Source organism: Leopardus geoffroyi, chromosome C1 (genome assembly GCF_018350155.1).
Source record: "Leopardus geoffroyi isolate Oge1 chromosome C1, O.geoffroyi_Oge1_pat1.0, whole genome shotgun sequence".
Lineage (NCBI taxonomy): Eukaryota > Metazoa > Chordata > Mammalia > Carnivora > Felidae > Leopardus > Leopardus geoffroyi.
The window spans coordinates 182,805,302-182,829,467 of record NC_059328.1 but is presented as its reverse complement, the minus strand read 5'-3'; the positions used below and the strand labels follow the sequence as shown (position 1 = coordinate 182,829,467).

Genomic DNA, 24,166 nt, shown 5'->3' with positions numbered 1-24,166 from the left:
TCTGGTTCTGATAAGTCTTTCCCTGCATACTTAGTAATTGAATTCCTTGTCTAGGTACATTCTCACTGAAAACATGACCTCATAGGGCTGTCCTTTCTTTATTAACAAAAGCTTTGGGTCTGTGTTGTTTTACAATCATCTTCCTTCTGGGGTAAATTGATTTGGCCACTCAGAAAGGACTCATGAGCCGTTTTCATATGTTGTAGGTGGAGTGCTCCACTTAGGTAACCATTTGCTTGTGTACTTTTGACTTCTACTGTTAAGAGCAAAAGCCAAATGTGTATTATTGCAGATGACAATGTAGTAAGTCACCGCAATTTTCACCTAGTTAATTATGGCAAGTGGGAATTGAATCAAAAGTGTCCGGTTCTAGAAAGATAAGGATTAGGAAATAATCTGTTTTTCAAATTGTCTCTTTATGGACAGGTTAATTATCAGAAGAGATCACTTACTGGAAGATGCTTTTAATCAAATTATGGGCTACTCCAGAAAAGACTTACAGAGAAATAAGCTGTACGTCACATTTGTCGGGGAGGAAGGGTGAGTAGAACAGAGAAGTGGTGTGTGGAACACAGACTGCGGCTGCACAGTGGATGCTTCACCACGTGGTTGCTGTGGTTGCCTGAAACAGGAAACCCTTCTGGCAGGAAATGCCATTCTCATACACTTAAACCTCTGGGCTTTTTTTTTTTTTTTTTTTTTTTTTTTTTTTTTTTTTCCTGAGGCTTCCTCTGGTTTTTAAATCATTTGACATAGAAATTCTTGGGTAAACGCTGGTCACTATAGATCATTTTGAGAGCAGAAGCTCGTTTGGTTTCTTCTCTGTGCATGTCTCTTTCTTAAAGGGAAAAAGTGGGGCTGTGAGGGACAAGACAGGAATTCTGATATCTGTGAGCATGTAATCTTCCACTGGGGTGGAAGGAGTACACGCTTCTCCTGTTAAAGAAGCTCAGTTTCAGAGTCACGAATTAAAATCCCGCTCTTCTACCTGGAAGCTTCTGAAGCAGTAGCTCCTGGGCCTTGGTTTTTATTTCTCTGTCGCCAGTTTTCCTCTTTTTGGGGGGACAGTAACACCTACCAAAATAACCACCTGCCATAAACACATGTCTCCAGCCTTCTATGACTCTTCCGTGAGCGTGCTTGTGGAGATTGGGGTTAAGAAACAAAGGAGCAAAGACTCCTACGCACTGTTTATTGCGTCCACATAGACATAACAGCTGTTCTGTAACACTTCAGAAGGTGACAGCTCTCGTCTTGTCCAGACCCCTTCCTCCTTCCTCATTTCAGGTCTGGGTTTCAAGTCACAGCACCTTCTTTGTAACCCAGCCATCACGAGGGCCAATTTAAAAAGTACCACACGATAGCCTGAACTCTGGTTGTTTTCTTGACTCTGTTGATTTGGATCATTTTAAAGCTACTCTTCTCAGTCCTGCCCAGGAAATAAAGTGTGCTAGATTATAGACTCATAGTAGTAATACCCAACCATTCGATATATGCAGCCATTCAATATATGGTTAATTTGGAGGCTCCAAAGTGTACAATAACTTGCACATGCTGATGGAACTAGGTAACAGCAAAATCAGGATTCAAAACTAGGCTTTTCATCCAGGACTCTTGGACCAGCACTGGGATAGAGGCAAAACTCCTGAACTCTGCTCTATCAGAATTTTTTCCTACCTGTGGATCTTTTCACTCTTCCAGCTGACTGATAACCACTAGTCTCATCACATATGCTGTTTATAGTCCCAGCTGTAACTACATGGAAGGAAAATATTATATGGGAACACAAGACTAAGTGACAGAATTTGGGCAGAAGCTTGCCCGTGACTTGTTTTCATTGCTGAAGTGCATTAATAGACTTCTAGCTTCTGTTGGCTTAAGATGCAGGTGCACAGTTGAAAATGAAGGCAAATGTTTTAAGCCTAATCATAGGTGTGCATGGCATTCCAAATATTTCCTTACATAACTAGTCTCGTTTGGGTGAGAATACTTTTCCTCCCCCAGGAGTCCAGCTGCCTTCCTTCTTTGTTTGCACAGTTTGTTGAGATCTCAGAGATGTAGGGAAGAGTCTTTGGAGGCCCTGGTACTGAAGTTTGAATAGAGCGGATGCTTATCCTACTTGATCATCCTCAGGTAGTTGTCCTATGATCTGGACTGATGACATCTGTTCCTAGGAGGAGGCCCAGGCTGAGTGTGGTTTGATACCTTTGTATCCGGTTGCCACTAATGTCCAAATGTTTCCTGTTTCCATCACCTGTCTCCTTCCTGTAACCCCAGAGGGAAAACAAGAGGTAGGGCATTTTGAAGTGTGACCTCAGCCATCAGGAACAATCTTAATCAAGCCCCTTCTGTGTATGGCTTATTGAAGCTGGAATAATATGGCCAGGTAACTTCTGGTCTCATGGTTTTATTCATGTCAACATCATACATATAGGTTATTAGATATATATATATATGTATATACTTCATTTTGCTGTTAAAGCATTGCGAATACATACACTGTTTTAAAAGACTAAAATAGCACTCTTGCTGAAAAAATAGAAACCTCAAAAACAACATATAATTAAGAAGTTATTTTAGACTTTGCCACCTTTTCAGACACATTGATTTAACTGCATTAAAATTGAAGATCATAACATTCCTTTCTGGATTATAATCAATATTCAAAGTGAAAATCTACCTGAATTTTTCTATTGAAGTATAAGCGTAGAGGTGAAAGTTTTCCATCTCTCTCCCTCCATCAATTTTAACGCTCTCAAAACGTGTCATGTCTAGCCCCAGTAATGGGCATTTAAAAACATATACATCCGGCAGCTAATTTTGGTTTCTAATATTATTCTTCAATAAAAGGAACAAGATCCCTTGGAGAAATGACTGATTCTAGGACTGGCGGGAAGTATACAGGATGGAGCTTGAAGTAGCTTGTAGTGCCAAAAAGTAAAAAAGTGCTCAAAGCATCCACAATGGTAGGAGTATGTCAAAGAGACTCCCGAACCAACTGAAAGATCACCCAATGGCCCAAGCTGAAATAATTTGAGCAGCAAAACCAAGTAGGATTAGATTATAACCCAAAGTATAAACTAAATATCTGTACTGATATAAATACATGATTGAATAAGTAAATAAATAAATGACGAATAGACAAATCTGTGCAGAAGATTTCCAAATAATTCAACATAATTCCTCACTCCTTAATTGTGGGTTGCACATAATGATATTCTTCCAGTAGTATTATATGGGAAGGGGGAAAAAGAAGTAAGTCCAGAGTGGAGAAGCCTGGCAAACACATAGCCCAATGATCAAGGTTAAAATCAACAGCGATATATCATGTTAATAGTATATACCCTTCACATGATGTGATGAAAATGGCACTTATCTCCACAATCTTTGGTCCCCCAAACCCATAATGTGAGTCTATCCATGAGAAAAACCTCAGATAAATCCAAATTGAGGGACGTTGTATAAGATACCTTACCAGTACTCCTTAAAATTATTAAGGTCATCAGGGGTACCTGGGTGGCTCAGTCGGTTAAGCGTCTGACTTCGGCTCAGGTCATGATCTCACAGCTTGTGATTTTGAGCCCCACATCAGGTTCTGTGCTGACAGCTTAGAGCCTGGAGCCTGCTTTGGATTCTGTCTCCCTCTCTCTCTCTGCCTCTACCCCACTAGCACTCTCTCTTTCTCTCAACAATAAATAAACGTAAAAAAATTAAATAAAAAACTGTTAAGGTCATCAAGAACAAGGAATGTCTAAGAAACTGGCACAGCCAAGAGGAACCTAAGGAAACATGACAATTAAACATTAATATAGCATTTTGGATGAGATCCTAGTATAGAAAAGGGACATTAGGTAAAAACTAAGGAAATCTGAATACAGTATGGATTTTAGCTAATAATAATGTCTCAGTATCTGTTAATTAATTATAAATAATGTAAGGTGTTCATAAGAGGGAAACTGGGTATACAAGAATTCTCCGTATTATCGTTGCAACTTTTCTGTAAATAAAAAAACTATTCTAAGACAAAATGTTTGCTAAATGAAAGCATATAGTCAGGATTTGGGAGATTTAGGAAATGTTTCCCTAAACAACTTTTCTTATTTCCCTATTGTCTGATGAGAGAGTGCCACCAGGGTGATTTGGGGTATATGTATACTTACTTCTGCACTTAAGGTCAGTAGAATAACATGTATATAGAAGTGGTTAATTCTGTGGAAAGTCCAAATTATTAGGGGTAATGGTGGGGAGAGACAGGGAGAGAGAGGGGGAGAGAGAATTGTAAGCAGGCTCTGAGTTGCCAGCGAAGAGCCGGACTCAGGGTTCAATCTCACCATCTGTGAGATCCTGACTTGAGCCGAAATTAAGAGTCAGCCGCTTAACCGACGGAGCCACCGAGGTGCCTCAAAAGGGATTTATTTTTAAGAAAACTGCATCTGCTTGTACTCCAAAAAAAGTATGAATTAACAGATTCACAGACTTCAGCTCTGCTTTGAGCTCTTTGCATAAGTCTGAAATACATATATATTATTCTGAAATGGAACAGCTGAATCAAGAGAAATTATGAGAAAATTTATAGTCAGAAATTTACAGGATAACTACAAATTCCATGTAAGGTAAAATTAATCTCAGAATATTGGTAATAACCTATATTCATTTTTAAAAATACAAAAATAGTCCCAGAGCCTGTGAATGCAAGTGTGTTAGTTGACAAGTAATTATTATTTCTCGCTAAAATAATGTTATGGTTGGCTTTTTACAAAAAGTAGACAGTTTCTAAGCAAACCACTGTGATTTAATTTGGTTAGAACTGGAGGTTTTGTTCTAGTCATTACATTTTCCACCCAAGTTAATTTGGTTATCTGCCCCTGCAAAAAAGGGTAGGAAGTCAGCAGTGGCAGAATGGCTGGAAACTGAGTCATCTTGACAGAATGTGGTGGGAAATTGCATGCATGTGGTTGCCTCTTTCTGTTGGGCTTCTGTCTGCCTAGAAGTTGCTTCTTTAGGAAGGAGGCCAGTAGAGCACTGCATATTCTCCAGCATATTATTTTCTTCTCAGTTAAAAGCCCTAGCAACTAAAGCTTACGTGGTGTCAAAAGTTAGCTAGGCATACTGTTGTATTCTGATAAGGTGTCCGGGGCCATTAACTTCTTAGTACCCTGAACAGTAAGGCAATAATGGCCTGGATAAAGAAAGAATGTTTATACTGTGATTGCCTCGCCTCTTTTTTCCCCCCATGGCCAGATCTTTAAAAGGCACCTTTCTTTAAGGAAGAATGAGTTCATTATATGTGAGGTGCCATCTATTGACATCAATCATCTGTCTTGCAAAACCACGCTTAGACTAGGGAGGGGCCGTGTGCAAACAGTTGTAGTTCGGGGGTTTAAGAACAGATGAGCTCCTTCTGTGCTGTTTCTCCTGAGGCAGGCAGATGAACATAACTAAGGAAGATGAGATCGGAAACGGTTTTCCTGCATCTCTGCTTATAAAATAACCAGAGGCTCTTACATATGACTGGTCTAATCCTTGCTAGAACTTGTTTGGAGTCCTGAGCTTGACCATTTATTCCTCAGGAGTCAGTCTATAAAGATGCAAGTTAAACTTCATGGTGCTGCTTGTTTTTCTCCAAAAAGAGACATTTGCAGGGTGACCCCAATAATCCAAGCCCTGCTGAAGGGTACTTCTGCATAGGCTTGGGCTTGGTATCACCAGGCAGAATTTTGTTTGTCACACTAATTGCTTGCAAAATTCTTTACTCACCCAGCAGGCCTCCTTAAGTAGCTCAAGAACTAATGCCTTGCTGCTATAAATACCCGAGGGTGAATCAGAAGGTGAGTAGGAAGGCCATGTTTGCCTGAACCAACTATTAAGAGAGCAAAGCTTTTCTGCCTTCCAGAAAACTTATAGGAAACAGTGGTGTGACTTCCTACTGCCACCATCCTCCTTCATTCAATAGTCTACTTACGTGGTAATACTTTGTTTTTGGTAATTTTTAGTTGGAAACAAAGGACAAGAGAATAAAATTACAAAATTAATTATTTTAACAAGTATTGAATACCGCTGACAACTTGGGTGCTGTTGGCCCAACAACGAGATGGTGTTTAAAATGCTTCCTCAGCACTTCATGGGCTCAAAACTACACTGCCAGCCCAAAGACATCTGTGCATATTCCAAAATGCCCTCAGATGCAGCTGTTGTATGGCTACCCACCCGTTGTCTGGAGTTTCTGTACTTCCGTGCCAAGCCTTTAGCTGTGGAACCAACCTAACTGGCAAAACAGGAATGTAACAAACGATCCCTGTGATATGAGTCATATTAACTATTTATATGGAAGAGGTTGGTAAGACATTGCAGAAAGCACATGCACGAGATGCCCTGCTAGGACACGTCTTACTGAATTAGGTAGACGTGTATCATTTGTAATCTACAGCCTGGTCTCAGATATGCATTCTAAGCTTTGGATGATAATCAAATCAAATGTTTAAAACTGTCTTGGCTTTAGAGTGGCTAAAGTGCTGCTAGAGTTAAAACACACACACACACACACACACACACACGCACGCACACACGCACACACCAGCAGATAAAAACGTGACCAGTTAGAGAAGATCCATTTTCCTCCTAGAGAAACTATTATTAGCTTTGTTCTCTCTTGGGGGGGGGGGGGGAAGGAGTTTTACTTTTCACTTTAACACTTCAGGGAACACTCTCCTTATCTTTAGCCAGAATCAGCTCTAATCATAAACAAAAAACCAATCAGTGAGGTCCACTTTTGTTGTTTTAAAAACTTTACCATATTAGAAGATATTAGATCTGGAAAGGGACAAGCACCAAGCTAAATATAATTCAATTGAGTGATTTCTGACGATGTGTGCAAATCGAGTTGTCTTTTAGGGATTGGCATACCCTAATATCACTGAATGAATCTACCACCTGAAGGCAAACTTGTGCAAAATTATTCACTCTGCTAGATTGTCAAATAACAATGTAAATTATGTTGATTTTCTTTAGAGAGAGCATCAGAGACCTCCACTCATGGATTCAACAATAGACATTGATCCCCTGTGGTAGATCAGGCTAAGGTACTTGGAATACAAAAATGAGAAAGAGACACGGTCCCCTTCTCTGTATGGTTACAGCCTAGATGTGCGGATAGGGGAGGCAAGCACATAAACAGGTTATTATAATACACTCTGGTAGGTGTGGTATTATGGAAACACTGAGAGTTGAAGCTCAAAGCTCTTTCTAACTGAATGCCACTGTTTAATTTTAAGCAGCTATAAGCCCATTTTTCTTAAACCAGTTGTCTCTTTGTAAGAAAACCGTCTTATAAAACTGGCTCACGTTTCAGTTGTCTGTGGCCCTTCATGTGCCTCGATTGTGTCTGAAAGGCCCTTCAGGTCAGGGACCACTGCAGACCACAGTCTCACACTTAGTAGTTGTGACTATTCTTAAGGTTACATATACCCTAGGGTACTATAGTCATTATTTCCTTGAAGGGATCTTCACTAAAGATGAAGATTTATAGTAAGCCAGGTATTTTAATAAAGGAACATTTTCCTCTTCCTTTCTTTGGTCTTCCATTGGCCAAGTTTCTGTGAAGGCCAGATAGTAAGTATTTTAGGCTTTGCAGGCCATACATTTCTTGTTGTTCTTACTCAGTTCTGCCACTATAGTGGGAAAGCAGCCACAGATAACATGTCAGCAAATGTGCATGGCTGTGTTCCAATAAAACTTTATTTACAAAGCTAGAGGATGGGCCAGATTTGACCCTCAGGCCATAATTTGCTGACCCCTGCTTTATAAGCAACATTTTTATTAGTCTTGATAACATTTAAAATGTACTGACTGGTAGGCTGTAAGGAGTAATGAGCATTAAATGTGGGGTCAGGAAACCTGTGCCAAGGCCTAGAGTTGCCCCTGCAGCTTTCATTTGATCCAAGTCAGTGATGTCCTTCAGCCTCAGTCTTCTCTTCAGTAAAATGAGGGGATGGACAAAATGACTTCTAAGATGCCTTTGATTGGCATTCTCTATTTCTGGAAAGACACAGGGATCTGATGATGAAATTCACCATCAATAGGAAATTTAAAGGGACATTTGCATCCACAAGGATCTGGGTAGACTGGAATGTGGACCATGTTTCACAAAGTGAAATTTAGTAGGAAGAAGTATAAAGTCTAGTACTTAGGTCCTAAAAAGATATAGCGACATGCAGACAGGAGGGGAGAGTCTTGGGATAAAGCAGCACAGGTGGAAGGTTTGGGCTGATGACTAGCACATTATGAATCAACAAAGTAAAGCGGCTGTCCCACGAAGAAAGATGGCTTTAAGCTGCATTAGCAAGAAGAGTGTCCAGGAAGAGAGGACAAGGGCTCTTTCTAAGCTCTGTGCTGACAAGACCACACCTGAAGTATTGTTATCAGTATTAGACACCACCCCTTAGGTCAGACTTTGACACCCTGGAGAGTGTCCAGAGCACAGGACCAGGGTGGCAAGGGAATTCCCAGCCCTTTCCTTCAGAGGAGATTGAAAGACGTGGCCATGTTCAAGAGTGGGGGAGGACGCAGAGAGCCAGGGATACCAAAACTGCTACACTTAAGAGTTCCTATAGAAAATTACTTCTTGGAAGATTTTATATCTTTACATCTAGGTTAGTACTCAAAATATAATAGGCACTCAAATATTTGTTGAAAAAAAGCCTAAGTATGTGAAGAGCATTCAAGTAGAAGAAGTATTCTACTTGTTCTCGGTGGCGTCAGAGGCCCGGAGTAGGACCGAGGGAGGAAGCCACAGGCAACTGCTGCGGTCTTAGCATGTGGAGAGGTAGTCCGCATCATTGTGCCTGGGAGGCAGCCCAGGTGCTGCTTTGGGAGTCCCCATGGTAATCTTAGCACAGTCTCACCAATGCTGGTGGTCACCTGGTAGCCACAATTATATTCAGCTGCCTCGAGACAGCTGCGTCATGTCACCTTAAGGCCTCTTGGGTTCTGACAGCGTGTGTCATGTTTGCATTTTTCTGCACACATAGGTTTCCTGTCTACACTCGTATTTCCCAAAGTGCAGTGAGGACCGGAGATGTATGAGATGATTTTAGCTATTACACAAACTGACATTTTGAAAATATTTACATATTTCTTTTAATGTGTATTAGAAAAAAATAAAGCTGGCACATCATAATTTCATAAATATTATGTAAGACATAATACAGGCTACATTAGAAAAGCAAGAAAATTTAAAGTTGATAATGAAACGTGGTAAGCACACTTAACAGTACCTATATATTCAGATATGGCAAAAGTTGACAAAGTAGTATGTGAATAGCTGAAGTACGTTCTAAGTAAATTCTATTAAACTCTCAACGAAGAGCTATAAAAGACATTTTATTTTGCTTACAAGTATCCCATCTCTTTCTTCCACCTATAACAAGGTAATTTTTCTCTGTCACGCAATCCCATCACTGGAAAAGACTCAGATGATTTTCCTTTTTCATTAAAAAAAAAAAAATGCAGTAATGCCGATGGAGAAAATTCCAGAAGAGAAAAAAAGTAGAGTGAACAAAAGAAATCTTACAGAATCCCACCACCCAGCTTCCCGTTCCCCTCCAGCATTCCCTCCTTTCTTTGAACCCTTGTGTAAACTTGTCATCGTGGGATAGATGTGCTTTATATTTTTCATTTTAAATTTAGCATATCAAATCAGTCTATTACAAACTCCTCTTTGCTGCATTTTTTGCTCTCAGCATTCTTGGCCACTTGTCATTCCTCAAAGCTAACGCAATTGCTTCTCATGCGTCTCCTTCACCCTGATGTCTTTCTAAGTAAAATGGAATTTACACTGTAGTTCAGGTGCTAGAGTTTCAGCCTCTTCTCTGGATACCTTCGTTTAGGAAGCTTTAGACACCCTCATTTTACTTGTCTATAATTTTCCTTGGTGTTTTATAATTTAAAGTTTTCACTCGAACCCTGTCATTCCATTTTTTGGGCCTCTGATCTCCCTAGGGGGTCTTGTATCTGTACTCTCCTATCACCAGTTCAGGAAAGTCTCTTTCTTCTCCCATTTCAAAATGTTTCAGAAATCCATAAGGACTCCATGTCCCATGGATATAGGTAGCTGATACTCTCTGGTTTTACTCTGTTTAAGTATTTCCCAATGTACTCCCTTTCTCCATAACTCCATTCCAGACATTGAAAACATTTACTTTTTTATATGTGTGTGTATATATGCAACGAAATTATTGGCATATTGCCTGTTTTATCCGTTATCTGATGTGTAGCTTTAGCCTTGGATATGCCTCATACAAATGTCCATTCCACTATTCTGGGTCAAGACATGGATAAGATTGGGACTCATGATCATTCATTTTATTCTGATAGTCCAGACATGCGGGCAATTAGACTTGTAATGACTGTTCTATAGAAAGCTGAGGTCTGTAGAAAATGTGCCCAATATATAGAAAAAAATAATAATAACTGGTTATTCTTTCTGTGGAATTTTTCTAAAGGCTGGATTACAGTGGCCCTTCCAGAGAGTTTTTCTTCCTCGTATCCAGAGAACTCTTTAACCCATATTATGGCTTATTTGAATATTCAGCCAACGACACATACACAGTACAAATAAGTCCCATGTCTGCTTTTGTAGACAATCACCATGAATGGTAAGTACTTTTTCCTCAACACTTTTTTTCAGTTGATTTTCTGTGAGAGTATTTTTTATAGGAACCCCTATTTCTTTTAACACTTTTTTCCTTGGAGAAAATCATATTTTCAGTTTCATTTGACTCTTATTTTTGTTGTCAAATTTAAATATGCAGGCAGTCTCCAAGCTAGGGATAGATTATATTCCACACTTGATCGTAGCCAAAAGACCGAGAAGTAATATATTCCAAAAGACCAATTTTAAGTGAGTTGGGTAGAATTCAGAAGGTTTTTTTTCCCATTGAAAGAAGGTTCCAGATGATGTTAGGTTCCCAGCAAAATCGCTAGATTCTGCTCTGCACCTTTGGGCATCTCTGAGCTCTGAGATGGGGTGGGAGAAGGTCCTGGCCCAGAGGTCAGGCAGCTGCTAGAGCAGCCCTTGGGGAAGTGGCCAACACTGGGGGTGGGGCAGAGCAGCTGGGGTGCTGGCTGAGGGTGATGATGGCATTCGAGTAGGAGGGAGGGAGGGTGCAGTGCCCTGGAAGAACCGATAGTAGAAGAGAACGTGGCAGAAGGACACGGGCTCAGAGTCTCAGCAGTGGCGCTTACCCTATGAGCTATTGAAATTTGTAGCCAGGGACTGCTCCTTTCCTATTTTTTCACATAAAATCATCAAGGAAAACTGGCATAGGATTCCCCTCTGGGGATTACTTATTCTGAAAATCCTGAATTGCACTCTTTCCAAATGTCCTTACATACTTTTTTAATCCCTGCATTTATACACTTTAAATACTCTATAAGCCCTATTTGCTTGTTCCTCTTTATTTATAGTAACAACAACAAAAAAGAAGTAAGTAAGACTCATGGAAAAATTCTCTTTGAGTCATGAAGGTTAATATTGGTGGGTGGAGGGCATTAAGTTTTAGGACTTATTCTTCAAATTAACTCCATTTAGTTACAATTTGGAGTCCTCTTAACTGTAGCTATTACAGTTATGCTACCTTAGGTGGAAATAAAGAAAACAAAGCTGCTGGACATTCATCTTAAAATGGCTGTCTAATACTAAAATCACAGATGGACTGTATGGACTTCAGTGTGGATGTACACTTTTGGATCCCTTTCTGAAAGAGAAAATAAGTGTACGTCTCAGCAAATCCAATCATGACTGATGTATTTAGTAAAGTTTCCAAAGTGATTCAGAATAGGATTGAGCCTTGAAATTTTAGAGAACAGAATGTCCCATGAGGAAACTCCCCCAAAGGTCCACATGCATAATTCTTGGATCGTGACAATTACCATCCGGAGTGCAGTTTGAGAGAGACCAGGTATAGGAACTTTCTCACTTTGAGATTGGGCTTTTCCTCAAGAGGGGATTGCTAGTGGGTTTGTATTAGAGAAATTCTGCGAATATTCTTGCAAGCAAACTAGAAGGGGGCAGCATTTTCCCCACCACCACTGGTCTCAGTCTGTCATCTCTGAGAAATGGCTTGGGGAAATTTCACTGACCTGCACATGGGGAATTCGTGTTGACCATGTGGGGTGCTACATGGTAGACATTATTAACATGAGGTGAAGGAATTATTAACAGAGTGAAACAGATTTTTTTCAAGTAAATGTGAATATTTGCCTAATGAAGACACAGGCTACAATGCACACAAACTCTCACGGACCCAGTAAACGATCAGTCCTGGACAAACTTAGATGATTAGAGCTGAAAGGCTTTCTAGAAGTCAGATAGAACAATTTAGAAACTGCCTCATGATGTGTAAGCTGTCTTGTGCTTTTTCTTCACAGGTTCCGATTCAGTGGTAGGATTCTTGGTCTTGCGCTAATACACCAGTATTTGTTGGATGCTTTCTTCACACGGCCCTTTTATAAAGCTCTTCTCAGAATGTAAGAGTATTTTTGTTGCTTGTGCAATTAATATGTAAGAATGCAATATTTCTTTTATTAAAAAAGGGCCTTTTGTCAGTGTCATGTATCTGCTTAGATGTCTGAGGCTGAAACAGTTTCAAATATGGTCACTGTGTTTTCCCCAACCCTGTATTTCTGTCTTGCCCCTAAAGTCTTAGTTTTGCTTTGTTCTAGAAAATTTATTCTCATTTGTTGCAACACATGTTTCTTCAAAACAATTGTACTTCAAATACAGCACTGGAATTCCTGTGGTATTAATGCCGATTATTAATAGAATAGTTGTGGGTTAGTCTTGGTGACTCACAGCCCCCTATCCTTTATGAGAAGCATTTTATATATTGCTTAATGCAGACTTCAACTGCTTACTCTTGGTCCAAGTTTTCATTCTCCTTTTGTTTTGTTTTTGTCTTATTTTTTGTTTGTTTGCTGGAGGTGGGCAGTCCCTTATTTTTCTTGAGACTTCCCTATATGCAAGATAGTAATTTATTATGGCAGATGAGAATTTAGCATTCACAGAACTTTTTCTTCATTGTTGCCACAGTGAAAGATTGCAATTATTGTAAAATGTAGAGCAAACAGTTTCTGTCCTGTAATCAGTAGTCATTTACAAGGCTAAACAGGAGAAGGCAACTGTCTGGTGGGGTAGTAGCTCAAACTTGCAAGGAGAAGGCACAGAATGATTGCTGGGTTCTGTCCAGCTTATTCCCTGACAGAGGCCTTGTGCCTGCTTTCTGTAAAATGGAAGCCTAGACTTCAAATGAAAAGCAAGAGTTTCTAATGGGCTCTTAAGAGGGTCAGTAGGAAGACTTTTTGCTTTCCTCCCTTTTGGTGTCTGGGCAGATGAAACCCTGGGCAACTGGGCACTGTCCATTTGCCTCTCGGGTTCCCCTTGTCCGATTTGCACCTTCCCATTTCATTGCCTTTTCTCATCTTCTCCTATAAGCTTCCTAAAAGAGTGGTCTGTGCTGATGTGCCCTCAACACACTTTAGCCTGGCTTCCTTGCCACCAGTAACCCTTAGAAGCTTTTAAAGAATATCCTTTAGTCCTCATCTTACTGTATCATCCTACTGCTTTTGATACTGTTGACCACTCCAACCCCGAACCCCACCCACTTACTTTGTGTCTTTCCTCCACTGGTGTCCCTGACACTATTCTCTCCCAGTTCCCCTTTTATTTTTATGTCTCCTTCATGGGCTTCTCCTCTGACTTCCCCTTAAATTTCGGTGTTCCTGGAGCTTCCATTCTTGCCTCTCCCCCCTCCTGCTTTTCTCTCTCTATGTGCTGTCATGGCGAAATGTCTACACTTGTCTCTTCTCCTACTGGCTCACATCTGCACCCTTAGTCTTAATCTTTGAGTTAGAGGCTCATGTGGTCAACATTCCACTGAGTGTCTCCACGTGCATGTCTCCTAGGCATCTCAAAATCAACATGGTGACCACTAAACTCCTCAATTTCCTCAACCTAAAAGTGTACCTTCTCCCATGTGCCTAGTCACAGTCCATGGTGCCAGGATTCTCAGGTCACTGGTCAGAAACCGGGAGTCACCCTCACACAGGGATGGCAGATAGACAGCACGGATTCTGCTCTTCCCTACCACCCATTCCACTGCCATGCTGTGGTTCACAAATCATTTATCATACTTTCCCCCACTGAATTCATTTTGGCCTCAGGAATTTTTTCAACTTATAGTCCTCAAGACTGACAGTTAATCAGAGCTGGCTTGCAACATGAGTTCATTTGGTACCCCTATTTTGATAGCCTTCTTTATACCCCTGATGATACCATTTACTAATGCCCATGTTTACCCCTTAAATAATTCTTAAATTCATCTTCTCCTGTCCACCCTTAATAGCTGTGCTCTTAAAATAAAACTCTTATCTTATTTTTGCCAGATTACTGTAGCGGTCTACTAATTGCCTCCACCATCTGATGAGAACCACTCCTCTCCCCACCCCCATTTTAAGTAATCCTCTATACTACAATCTCCAGAGAACTATTTAAAATCGCATCTCACATCTGATCGTGTCATTTCCCGTCCTAAAATATTTCAGTAGTTCTGAAGCACCACGCTCCTTAGAATGATATTCAAGGCCTGGTCCCAGCTGCCTTCCTAGCCTTCTCTGGATGTTATGTCTTGTGGTTAACTCTCTGATACTACCAGTATGCTTGAGTATTTTGCATATTCCATGGCCTTGTGCTTTGTTAATGTTGTTCTCTCCTCCCTTTCTTTTCCCCCTTCTCCTTCTTTTCATCCATTTCCCTTTACTTCTCTATCTTTTAAACAGCCTACAAATTTTGATGTAGGTATTACCTACTGCAAAAGACTTTCCTGAATCTCCAGGTTGAAGTCCCGCATTCTTGCTATGAGAGCTCCCTGTATCTACCTTATCGTTGTTTTTAATTGGAGTGTAACTTTCATGTAAGAAATACACAAATTTTAAGTGTTACCCAGCCTAGGCTATCATCATCACCTTATATTAATTGACCTATTTGTGTGCCTGTCTCCCCAACTAGACCATTAGCCCCTGAGGGCAGTAACTGTTTATCAAGTAGCTGTTAAGATGTCAGGCACATCCTTGATGCCTAATAAATGTTTATACTGAACGAAACAAAATGACCTCTGAAATTGGGCTGATGGGGGGAAAATTCAAAACAACAAAAGCAAATCAGTTGTTACCACCTTAAAACTGGGCTATATAACAGTAACTCCATTGTATGCAGATCCTCTCTCCACAATGAAAAAAGAGGACAGAAGTATGGAAAACTATTATAATTGTAGAGAGATTCCGTAGCTTGCTCTTTTCAGAAGCCTGGAAAGAACAAGAACCATGAAGAAAAAGGAGATGTATGTGAATGTGGATCACTCAATCTAGTCTTTGAAAAAAATAACAAAGTTAAAGTACAGTGTAGAAACACACCAAAAATATCTAATTATGAGAACAGTGTTTTAAGGTGGTATAACGTAGCCAAAAGAATATGGGACTCAGGCTGTGAACACCTGAGTTCCAGTTCCTGCTCTGGCATTAGTCGTGAATGACTAGGCAAATGGCAGCCACCCGGACAGGCTGGTTCATTTAAGGCATTTTATATATCCAGGATTTTTACATCGTATAGCGTATTTTTTTTTTTTTATTATTTAGCTGCTTTGGTTACTGAGTTTGACTGAGAACATTCCAGAAATGACTGCCTATTTTGTTGACCTTGTTCTTGTCTTCAGTTCTTAGTTTCTTTCCTGTGTCTGTGGGGTTTTTCTAACAGTCATCCCTACATATCTGCTTCTATCTGTTTATCATCTTAGTCTGTGTGACCTGAGTGATCTAGAATACCTTGATGAAGAGTTCCACCAGAGCCTGCAGTGGATGAAAGACAATGATATCCATGACATCCTGGACCTGACATTCACTGTGAATGAAGAAGTTTTTGGGCAGGTCTGTGTATGTGAATCCCCGGTGACTTAGCGTGGTAATTAAAGGCTGTTGGTTGATGAAGAATTAATTCATATGTGTACTTATTTGTGGCTTGTTGGGTGGTTTCAACCCCCGTTTATATACAGTTATAATAATTTTGGCTACAAAGTTTATTTTAATAACAACAGCAGAGTAGGATGGTCTAATTTACAGATTGTGGTAACTATTTGTGTGTTATAAGCAATCTTCTTTTTATTTCCAACTAAAATATCCACATAAAATTTTAGAATTGCCTTGTATAAAATACAACTTTTCAAAGTCCATGCTACCCCAGAGTTGAACATTAAATTATTTAATTGGCATTTGTACTTAACTCTCATTCATGTTTAAGAGCAGAAAATGTTTTGAAGCTGAGGGATGAAATAATGTTTTGGTGAAGGTTTGAAAACATGGTCCTTGGTTAAAAACATTTCTTCAAAAATTATATACTGTTTCATAAGTAATATTCTTATTTACACATTTATGTTTGGCTGGTCTTCTGAATTTCGTGTTTTGGAAAAGAAGTTCTCAATGTAACATTCACTTAAATGCAATTCTGCTTCCTTAAGGCAAATCTTTACTTAAATATTGGCTTTTGATATGTAGTTGTTTCTGAACCCTAATGGAATTTGCGAAAATATGTTTTTGCCAAACATTCCAATAGCAGTGGGGCAGAACCTGGAGCTAATTTATTTTCATTTAAAGGACTTACTAGTTTAGTCAGGATTTAAAATTTAACCTCCAGCACTCACAATATATAGATTTTTAACCACTGAGGCTTTTAGACATCAGCTCAATGCCTAGTTTTTACTGAGTACCGGTGTGTGCGTGGGCTCCATGTTGCACCTCCCCCCACTGCTGTGGAAACCCCCCTCCCGCCCTGGCCAGGGCAAAGACAGGTAGCTGGGTGATTTCGGCTCATTGGTAGCAGTGTTCTTCTAACATCAAGAGTATTTCTTTATGTTCAGTGTTTTGTTTCGTTTTTTAATCTCAGATTACTGAACGAGAATTAAAACCAGGGGGTGCCAATATCCCGGTCACAGAGAAGAACAAGAAGGAGTACATCGAGAGGATGGTGAAATGGCGGATTGAGAGGGGCGTTGTTCAGCAAACAGAGAGTTTAGTGCGTGGCTTCTATGAGGTAAAGACAATCAGAGGGAGTGGGGTTTTGCAGGCTGCTATCTATGATACCACAGTCCATCTTCTGGTGCTTTATTTGTGTGCCATATTTCCATTTTTCTTTTGTTATATTTATTATTGCACTTTCAATTTAAAAACTCCAGTATATTTTGTATGTCTTTCAAGAACACAAAAAAGCTCCATGCCCCCTTACAAGAGATCTTTGAAATAAAATGATGAATTCAAGTAGCATTTCATGACTTAATGACCACTAATAACAGTGAAGTCATACGTCTTACTCATGCTTTGATACGGGTGATCACATCTCATGCTTGCTATGTGAAGTGATTGTATCTTAGGGTTTGAATGAGTTGTGACAAATACTCCATGTGACTTCCTTTGGAGGAGCACTAGATCTTTTTAAAAGAGAAAAACAAACTGGACTTATCAGTGGTCAGTCTTAAAATGAAAATTCTGTTGAGGAGAAGCTCATCCATCTTGTCTTAAAAATATATTTGTCGAGGGGCGCCTGGGTGGCGCAGTCGGTTGAGCGTCCGACTTCAGCCAGGTCACGATCTCGCGGTCCGTGAGTTCGAGCCCCGCGTCGGGCTCTGGGCTGACGGCTCAGAGCCTGGAGCCTGTTTCCGATTCTGTGTCTCCCTCTCTCTCTGCCCCTCCCCCGTTCATGCTCTGTCTCTCTCTGTCCCAAAAATAAAAATAAAAACGTTGAAAAAAAAATTAAAAAAAATATATATATTTGTCGAGAGCATTGCATTCTTCAGAGTGCCTACACGGAGCACTTCCGTCCTATTCCTAAAATTCCTTGCGCCCTCCTTTTCTGATGAGGCTTAATTATAGCTGAGATTTCTCCTGACTCGCAAGCCATGCCCTGCATTCTTTTTACTCCACAGGTGGTGGATGCCAGGCTAGTGTCTGTTTTTGATGCAAGAGAACTGGAACTCGTCATCGCGGGCACAGCTGAAATCGACCTGAGTGACTGGAGAAACAACACAGAATACAGAGGAGGTGAAATGTGATTTAGAGATGGCTGAACTTTTACGTTTCACATTAAGGGGAAGCAAATGGTTAGCCTGAATGCCAGCCTGAATCCAGGACAGGCAAGGCACTCTGTATTATAATCATAGGTTTGCCACAGTCTCCTCTGAGACCTTGGGCAAGGTACATTCCCTTCTTTTCCTAGTTACCTCATCCATCAAGTGGAGGAAGGACTGTTTACACACCATCTGAGGATGTCATAACTGTTAATTGTTGGTGAAGAAATGTGACCATAAGAACACTAATTAATTGTTTTATGGTGTTGTTAGTGAAGCACCTAGGAACTCACATCCACCTGGTCAAACTCCACCTCTTCTCCCTCCATTCTAAAACTTGAAGCGACACACCCTCTAAGCTTCCCAATAGAGCAAAGGCAGTTTTTCTGCATTTCACTGAACTACCTACCAGTCGTAATTCACGGTTGAAACACATAAATGGAATAAGACCTGGTTCTCAAAATTCAAGAAGCTTATTGAACAGGCCCTTCTAAACTCAAGCATGAAGTTCAACTGAAAAGCAAACTACTGTAAGATTAGTTAAAACCTGCATCGTATGACAGTTCACCGCCTGGGAAGCTTTAGAAGTGGCATTTCTGTAGATCACTATAAATTGTCCACTAGCAGTTGGGACTGAAGCCATTGAAATCTCCTCACTGAGTCAATAGACTTTGAAAGGGACCTGATGGTGATCCAGAGTTGAAGTTTTATCCCATAATTTTAAGCAAAGAGAGAATACCTTTTCTGAAATTTATTGCAGTGTGATAGTCTTCAGAAAGTCATGACAAATAGCAGTTGCTTTTTGTTGTGATTTTGGCTTTTGGTTTTTAACTCGGAATGTAAGGCTAGCAGCAGTTCTGAACTTGGAGAATAAAAACTACAAACTTTAAGTTGCTGAATTAACCACTTAGCAGAATACACTGAGAGCCGAACATCTCTTATCTTCAGTTATCTGTAAATTGAAACAAAAGATTAAAAAAATTTTTTTTAAGTTTAGAGTGAAAAAAAAAATAACATTTGCTGAATTGCTTTTGTTCTTGCCTGTTCGTGGCTCTTCCAGCTCATCGCTGTTGCCGTGGGCTGGCCATGCGTGCCCATTTTCTCTGAAAGGCGGTATTAAATTGCAGTCTCTCTTGCTGCTATTTCTGAAACCCAAATGCTACGATGCATCTTTTCCAACTGGCCCCATGTGTAACCCATATGTGGCCTTGGTTATTGTAACTTTGTTAACCAAGCTCTTTTTACTACCTAGAACATAATTTTCTCCAGCATGCTACATAACTTAAAAATCTTACCATAAATGCCATTAGCTCTTCCTCCCCCCACCCCACTGGCAGATTCTAATAGCAACACTGTTAATCAGATCAGCCGTATTCATCTTTACGTATTGTAAGCTTTATTCAGTGTGTATGTCTACTCAAGTCCCTATTTCCATGGTTATTGTAAATCTTTCCAAGTGAAATGCTTGGGAAGAGAGTGCTCCGGGTGGGGAGGCAGGGAGATGGTGAGATACCCAGCTGTTTGCTGACCCAACTAGCTGGCACTGGATGAAGAGGCAGCTCTGCCACCTGCCATGTGGTCATTAGGCAGCTGTTTGTAGAGAATATGAAGAGACACTTGCTGTCCTCCTCCTCCAGAAGGTTTGGCACAAACAGCAAAGGAGAAGCAGAAAGGGGCCTGATTCGTAAGAGCAGAAGAGCTCTAAAGAGCCACTGTGCTTATTTTATAGATGAGAAAACGATTTGCTCAGCACCAAATAGCTAGTCTCTGCCAAATGGACATGAGCCTATATAACACCATGTCCAGTATAAATATATTTACCTTTCACTTGGATCCCTTTCTTGTCCAAAGGGCACTAAGCATCACTGATCAAATGGTAAACACTAAGGCAAAATTTCCCCCAAATTCTACAACCACTGTAACCTGTAAGCAAAAATTCAAATTCAAATCGTTTTTTACCCACCTTGTATGTTGGACTTACTTGTGCTGACTCGGAATGAGAGTGGCTTTGTGTACCTCGAGTACGTGAGTTAATTGGTTTGAATCACCAATTGTACCTTAATCTTCTCTCAACTTAATTTTTCTCCAATGAAAGATTTTGGGATCCACACGTACTGCCTTAATCCTCCCGGGGATGATACTTTTGACATTTTATTAAATTCTACTAAGCTATGGAATAAAAGTAACATTTAGGTTCGTGGTTATTTGCGATTTATTAGTTGAAGGAAATAGAGTAATAAAATTACAAATTCCTTTTTATTAATAAAAAGTAAGTTGATTTAAAAATATGAACATTATATGTAGTTTTAAAATAGTTTGCAATTAAGTATTTACTTGTATACTTATTTGATTAACATGTCTCTCCTTTACCAGAAGCCCTGTAAGGGTCTGTTTTCTTTGCCACTGTTACCCCCAAGCTTAGTACGGTGCTTGGCATAGTGATACTTGAAAATTATTTCTTAAATGAATGACCAAAAGAGTTAGGTATTTCCGGTAACAGCAATGATCTTTTTCAGAAATGGTATGGTTAAAATGACAACTTTGTTGTTGTTCTCTCCACCAGTTTTGTTTACTGACCACTAAATGGAAACAGAGACCTCCTAGTTTCATTGAGTATTGTCTTTGTTTGACTTTTGACACTCATGTGATTGTATTTACAGTGTTATTCCCTAGCCTTAAATGATAAACAACCTTTAAAGAATCCAAGATGATGATTTATGTCTGGGGGTCTTTTGTCGACACGTCATGGTGTCATGTCATCTTAATATAGAAAAGTCAAAGTAATGTGGGCTTTCCTGATTGGTTTAATAGGATATCATGACAATCATATTGTAATTCGGTGGTTCTGGGCTGCAGTGGAAAGATTCAACAATGAACAGCGACTCAGGTTGTTACAGGTAAGATGCCATTAGTTAATTTTTTAATGCATTAATATAACTATTATTGGAATTGCTTATGTTTAATAATTGCTAAGTACTCAGTAAACACACCCCATGTTTGCCTGCAAATGTGGGATACATTGTTTCAGACTCTTCTGATTGCATGTTCTGTGGCTCCATCACTATGCAGAACATCCCCAGCCACGTCCAAGCATCTGATTAGAATTTTGAGGAAATACCAACTCCAGTCCAAGAATCCCAGGAAAAACACCTGCCTTCAGGGCAGCTTGGTCCCTTCAACATGAGATCCTGGGGCACTCTGCAGGGCAGCACCTCTAGCAATAGAAAATGACCTTCAGTCCCTTAGGAAGTGACCAGGTCTTTGAAAAAGAATCTTTTCTTTTCTTCCATGTAACTTTCCACAAACTTGAGATAACAGTGAAGTTCAAGGATACTGGGGAAACTAACTCATTATTTTCTTGTGGTGTTCATAGTTACATGGGCATTTGCTGGTTGATCGCAGCCAAAGAAATATCGACAACAAGCCTTCTGGATGCTTAGGCAGAGCCTTACAAATAGATTGGGTCTTAACTCCTTTGGATCAAGGATCTGGTCCTCATTTATTCACCTCAAGTTGATCAGGGACTGATGCCAAGTAGACTTAGGTTGATTGATGTACCTATTTATTTATCTGTAATGGGAAATACACCCAATTTAGTCTACTGAGCTGGCTAGCCGTACAGGATGCTTTATCTACTAAGACCCTCTGGATCTCCTTTTCTTTTATAATGCACTGTCTTTCCTTAGTGTTCCCCAGATCTTTGTCAGAATTCTTGTGTTGGGTTTTTCCACACCCATGGAGTTTTGTCTTCAGGCTTTCCCACCAGTGAGCAGCCTGCTGTTCTTCCCTGAGGGCCCTGCACATGAATGATGCCATGCGTTTGTCAGCAGCTAGCCTCTTGGTTTCACTTTATCCGTCTGTTTTCTTTGGTTGATAGTTTGTCACGGGCACATCCAGCATTCCCTATGAAGGATTTGCTTCTCTCCGAGGGAGTAATGGCCCAAGAAGATTCTGTGTGGAGAAATGGGGGAAAATCACTGCTCTTCCCAGGTAAAATAAAAAAACAACACTTCTGTACTGTCACGACAGGTATTCCAGGAGAGAGAGACCTTTAAGTTATGCGTGTATTGATTAATTACTGTTTTTATATTAAAAGTTTGGGAGAGTGGAAAAAAGCTCTTAGAATGAATTTATCTTTGATTACCTTTCAAAATGGAGGAGTAAAAGATCTTACTGGGCATACTTAAAATGCATGCATACATATCTTTTTCTCTTTTTTTATTGAAGTATAATTTACACATGATGTTACATTAGTTTCAGGTGTACAAAATAGTGATTCGACAAGTCTATACATTATGCCGTGTTCACCACAAGTGTAGCTACTATCTGCCCCAAGACATCACTATTATAATATCATTGACTGTATTCCCTATGCTGTGCCTTCTATTAGCCTAACTTATTCATTCCATAACTGGAAGCCTGTATCACCTTCTCCCCTTCACCCATTTTGACTATCTCCCATTCCCCCTCCCCACTGGCAACTATAAGTTTGTTCTCTCTATGAGTCTATTTCTGCCTTTTGTTGGTTTACTCATTTGTTTTGTTTTTTAGATGCCACATGTAAGTGAAATCATTTGGCTTTCTCTGTCCGACTTATTTCACTTAACAGAATACACTCTAGGTTCATCTGTGTTTTTACAAATGATAAGATCTCATGTTTTGTATGACTGTGCAACATTCCTCTGTGTGTGTGTGTGTGTGTGTGTGTGTGTGTGTGCACGCACGTGCAGGCACATGTGACAGGCACACGCACCACATATTCTTTATCCGTTCATCAGTCAATATGGGTTGCCTCCGTATCTTAGCTATTGTAAATAATGCTGCAGTATCTTTTTGAATTAGTGTTTTCATTTTCTTTGGGTAAATATCTAGTAGTGGAATTACTGGATCATATGGTATTTTTACTTTTAATTCTTTGAAGAACCTCCCAACTGTTTTCCATAGTGGCTGCACCAAGTTACATTTCTACCAACAGTGCATAAGGCCTCATTCCTTTTTCTCCACATCCTCGCCAACGCTTATTATTTCTTGTCTTTTTTATTTTAACCATCCTGAAAGTGATAGGGGATGTTGCGTTGTGGTTTTGATTTGCATTTCCTTGATGATTAGTGATGTAGAGCATCTTTTCATGTGCCTGTTGGCTATCTGTATGTCTTCTTTGGAAAAATATCTGTTCACGTCCTTGGCCCATTTTTAATTGGATTATTTGTGGGATTTTGGTGTTGAGTTGTATAATTTCTCTATATATTTTGGATACTAACCCCTTATTGGATATATCATTTGCAAATATCTTCTGTTATAATACAAAATGCTGTATAACCAAAGCATTTGTTAGCTTTAGTGAAACAATGTTGGTCATCACACTGTGGCTTCTTATGATTGTGGCTCTGACTTAGATGTTCGCAGAAGCTCTCATTTTAAGTATATATGAATAACTATTTAGAATCCCGTCACTAAAAATTGCCACTATGGTTTCTAGAGAGTATTAAATCATGTCAACATACTGTATACCTCTTTAACTTATATCATACATGCCTTAGTGCCATGTGAATGCTCTCTGCATTGATTCTCATTCATAATAAGATAATGCACTTCCCTGGAGTGAAAAAAAAAATTGCTTTGCTGCTGCTAATAAATTTAAAAGCCTGTAAGGTAGTAGTTGTGAATATAAGTGTTTGGGGTTGAATGGAGAACTGGAACTGAAACAAAAGAAAAGGAGGGAACACATGAATAAAAGAGGAATGGAGGAGAGTTGATTTTAGAACTCCTTTATGTAATCAGCAGTAACAAATACAGTATTTTTGAGGTAAAAAAGACTTCAGATTGCCTCTCATTTTACTAATAAGAAAACTGTGGGGCACCTGGGAGGCTCAGTCAGTTGAGCATCTCTTGATTAGGCTTAGATCATAATCTCGAGGATTGTGAATCGGAGCCCCTCATAGGGCTCTGACATTGCAGAGCCCGCTTGGGATTCTCTCTCTCCCTCCCTCTCTGCCCCTCCC

At 39.9% G+C, this 24,166-nt stretch overlaps 1 protein-coding gene across 6 annotated transcripts in view; it reads left to right on the top strand.

Annotated features, from left to right (window-relative positions):
• HECW2 (HECT, C2 and WW domain containing E3 ubiquitin protein ligase 2) overlaps nt 1–24,166 on the top strand; it is a 375,863-nt gene that overhangs the window by 331,319 nt on the left and 20,378 nt on the right. For all 6 annotated transcript variants that reach the window (XM_045480587.1, XM_045480583.1, XM_045480586.1 and 3 more), the window contains 8 exons: nt 427–540; nt 10,500–10,652; nt 12,427–12,525; nt 15,846–15,975; nt 16,988–17,134; nt 18,024–18,138; nt 20,976–21,061; nt 22,042–22,154. In XM_045480587.1, coding sequence (XP_045336543.1) covers nt 427–540; nt 10,500–10,652; nt 12,427–12,525; nt 15,846–15,975; nt 16,988–17,134; nt 18,024–18,138; nt 20,976–21,061; nt 22,042–22,154 — 957 coding nt within the window. The remainder of the gene's footprint in view (nt 1–426; nt 541–10,499; nt 10,653–12,426; nt 12,526–15,845; nt 15,976–16,987; nt 17,135–18,023; nt 18,139–20,975; nt 21,062–22,041; nt 22,155–24,166) is intronic.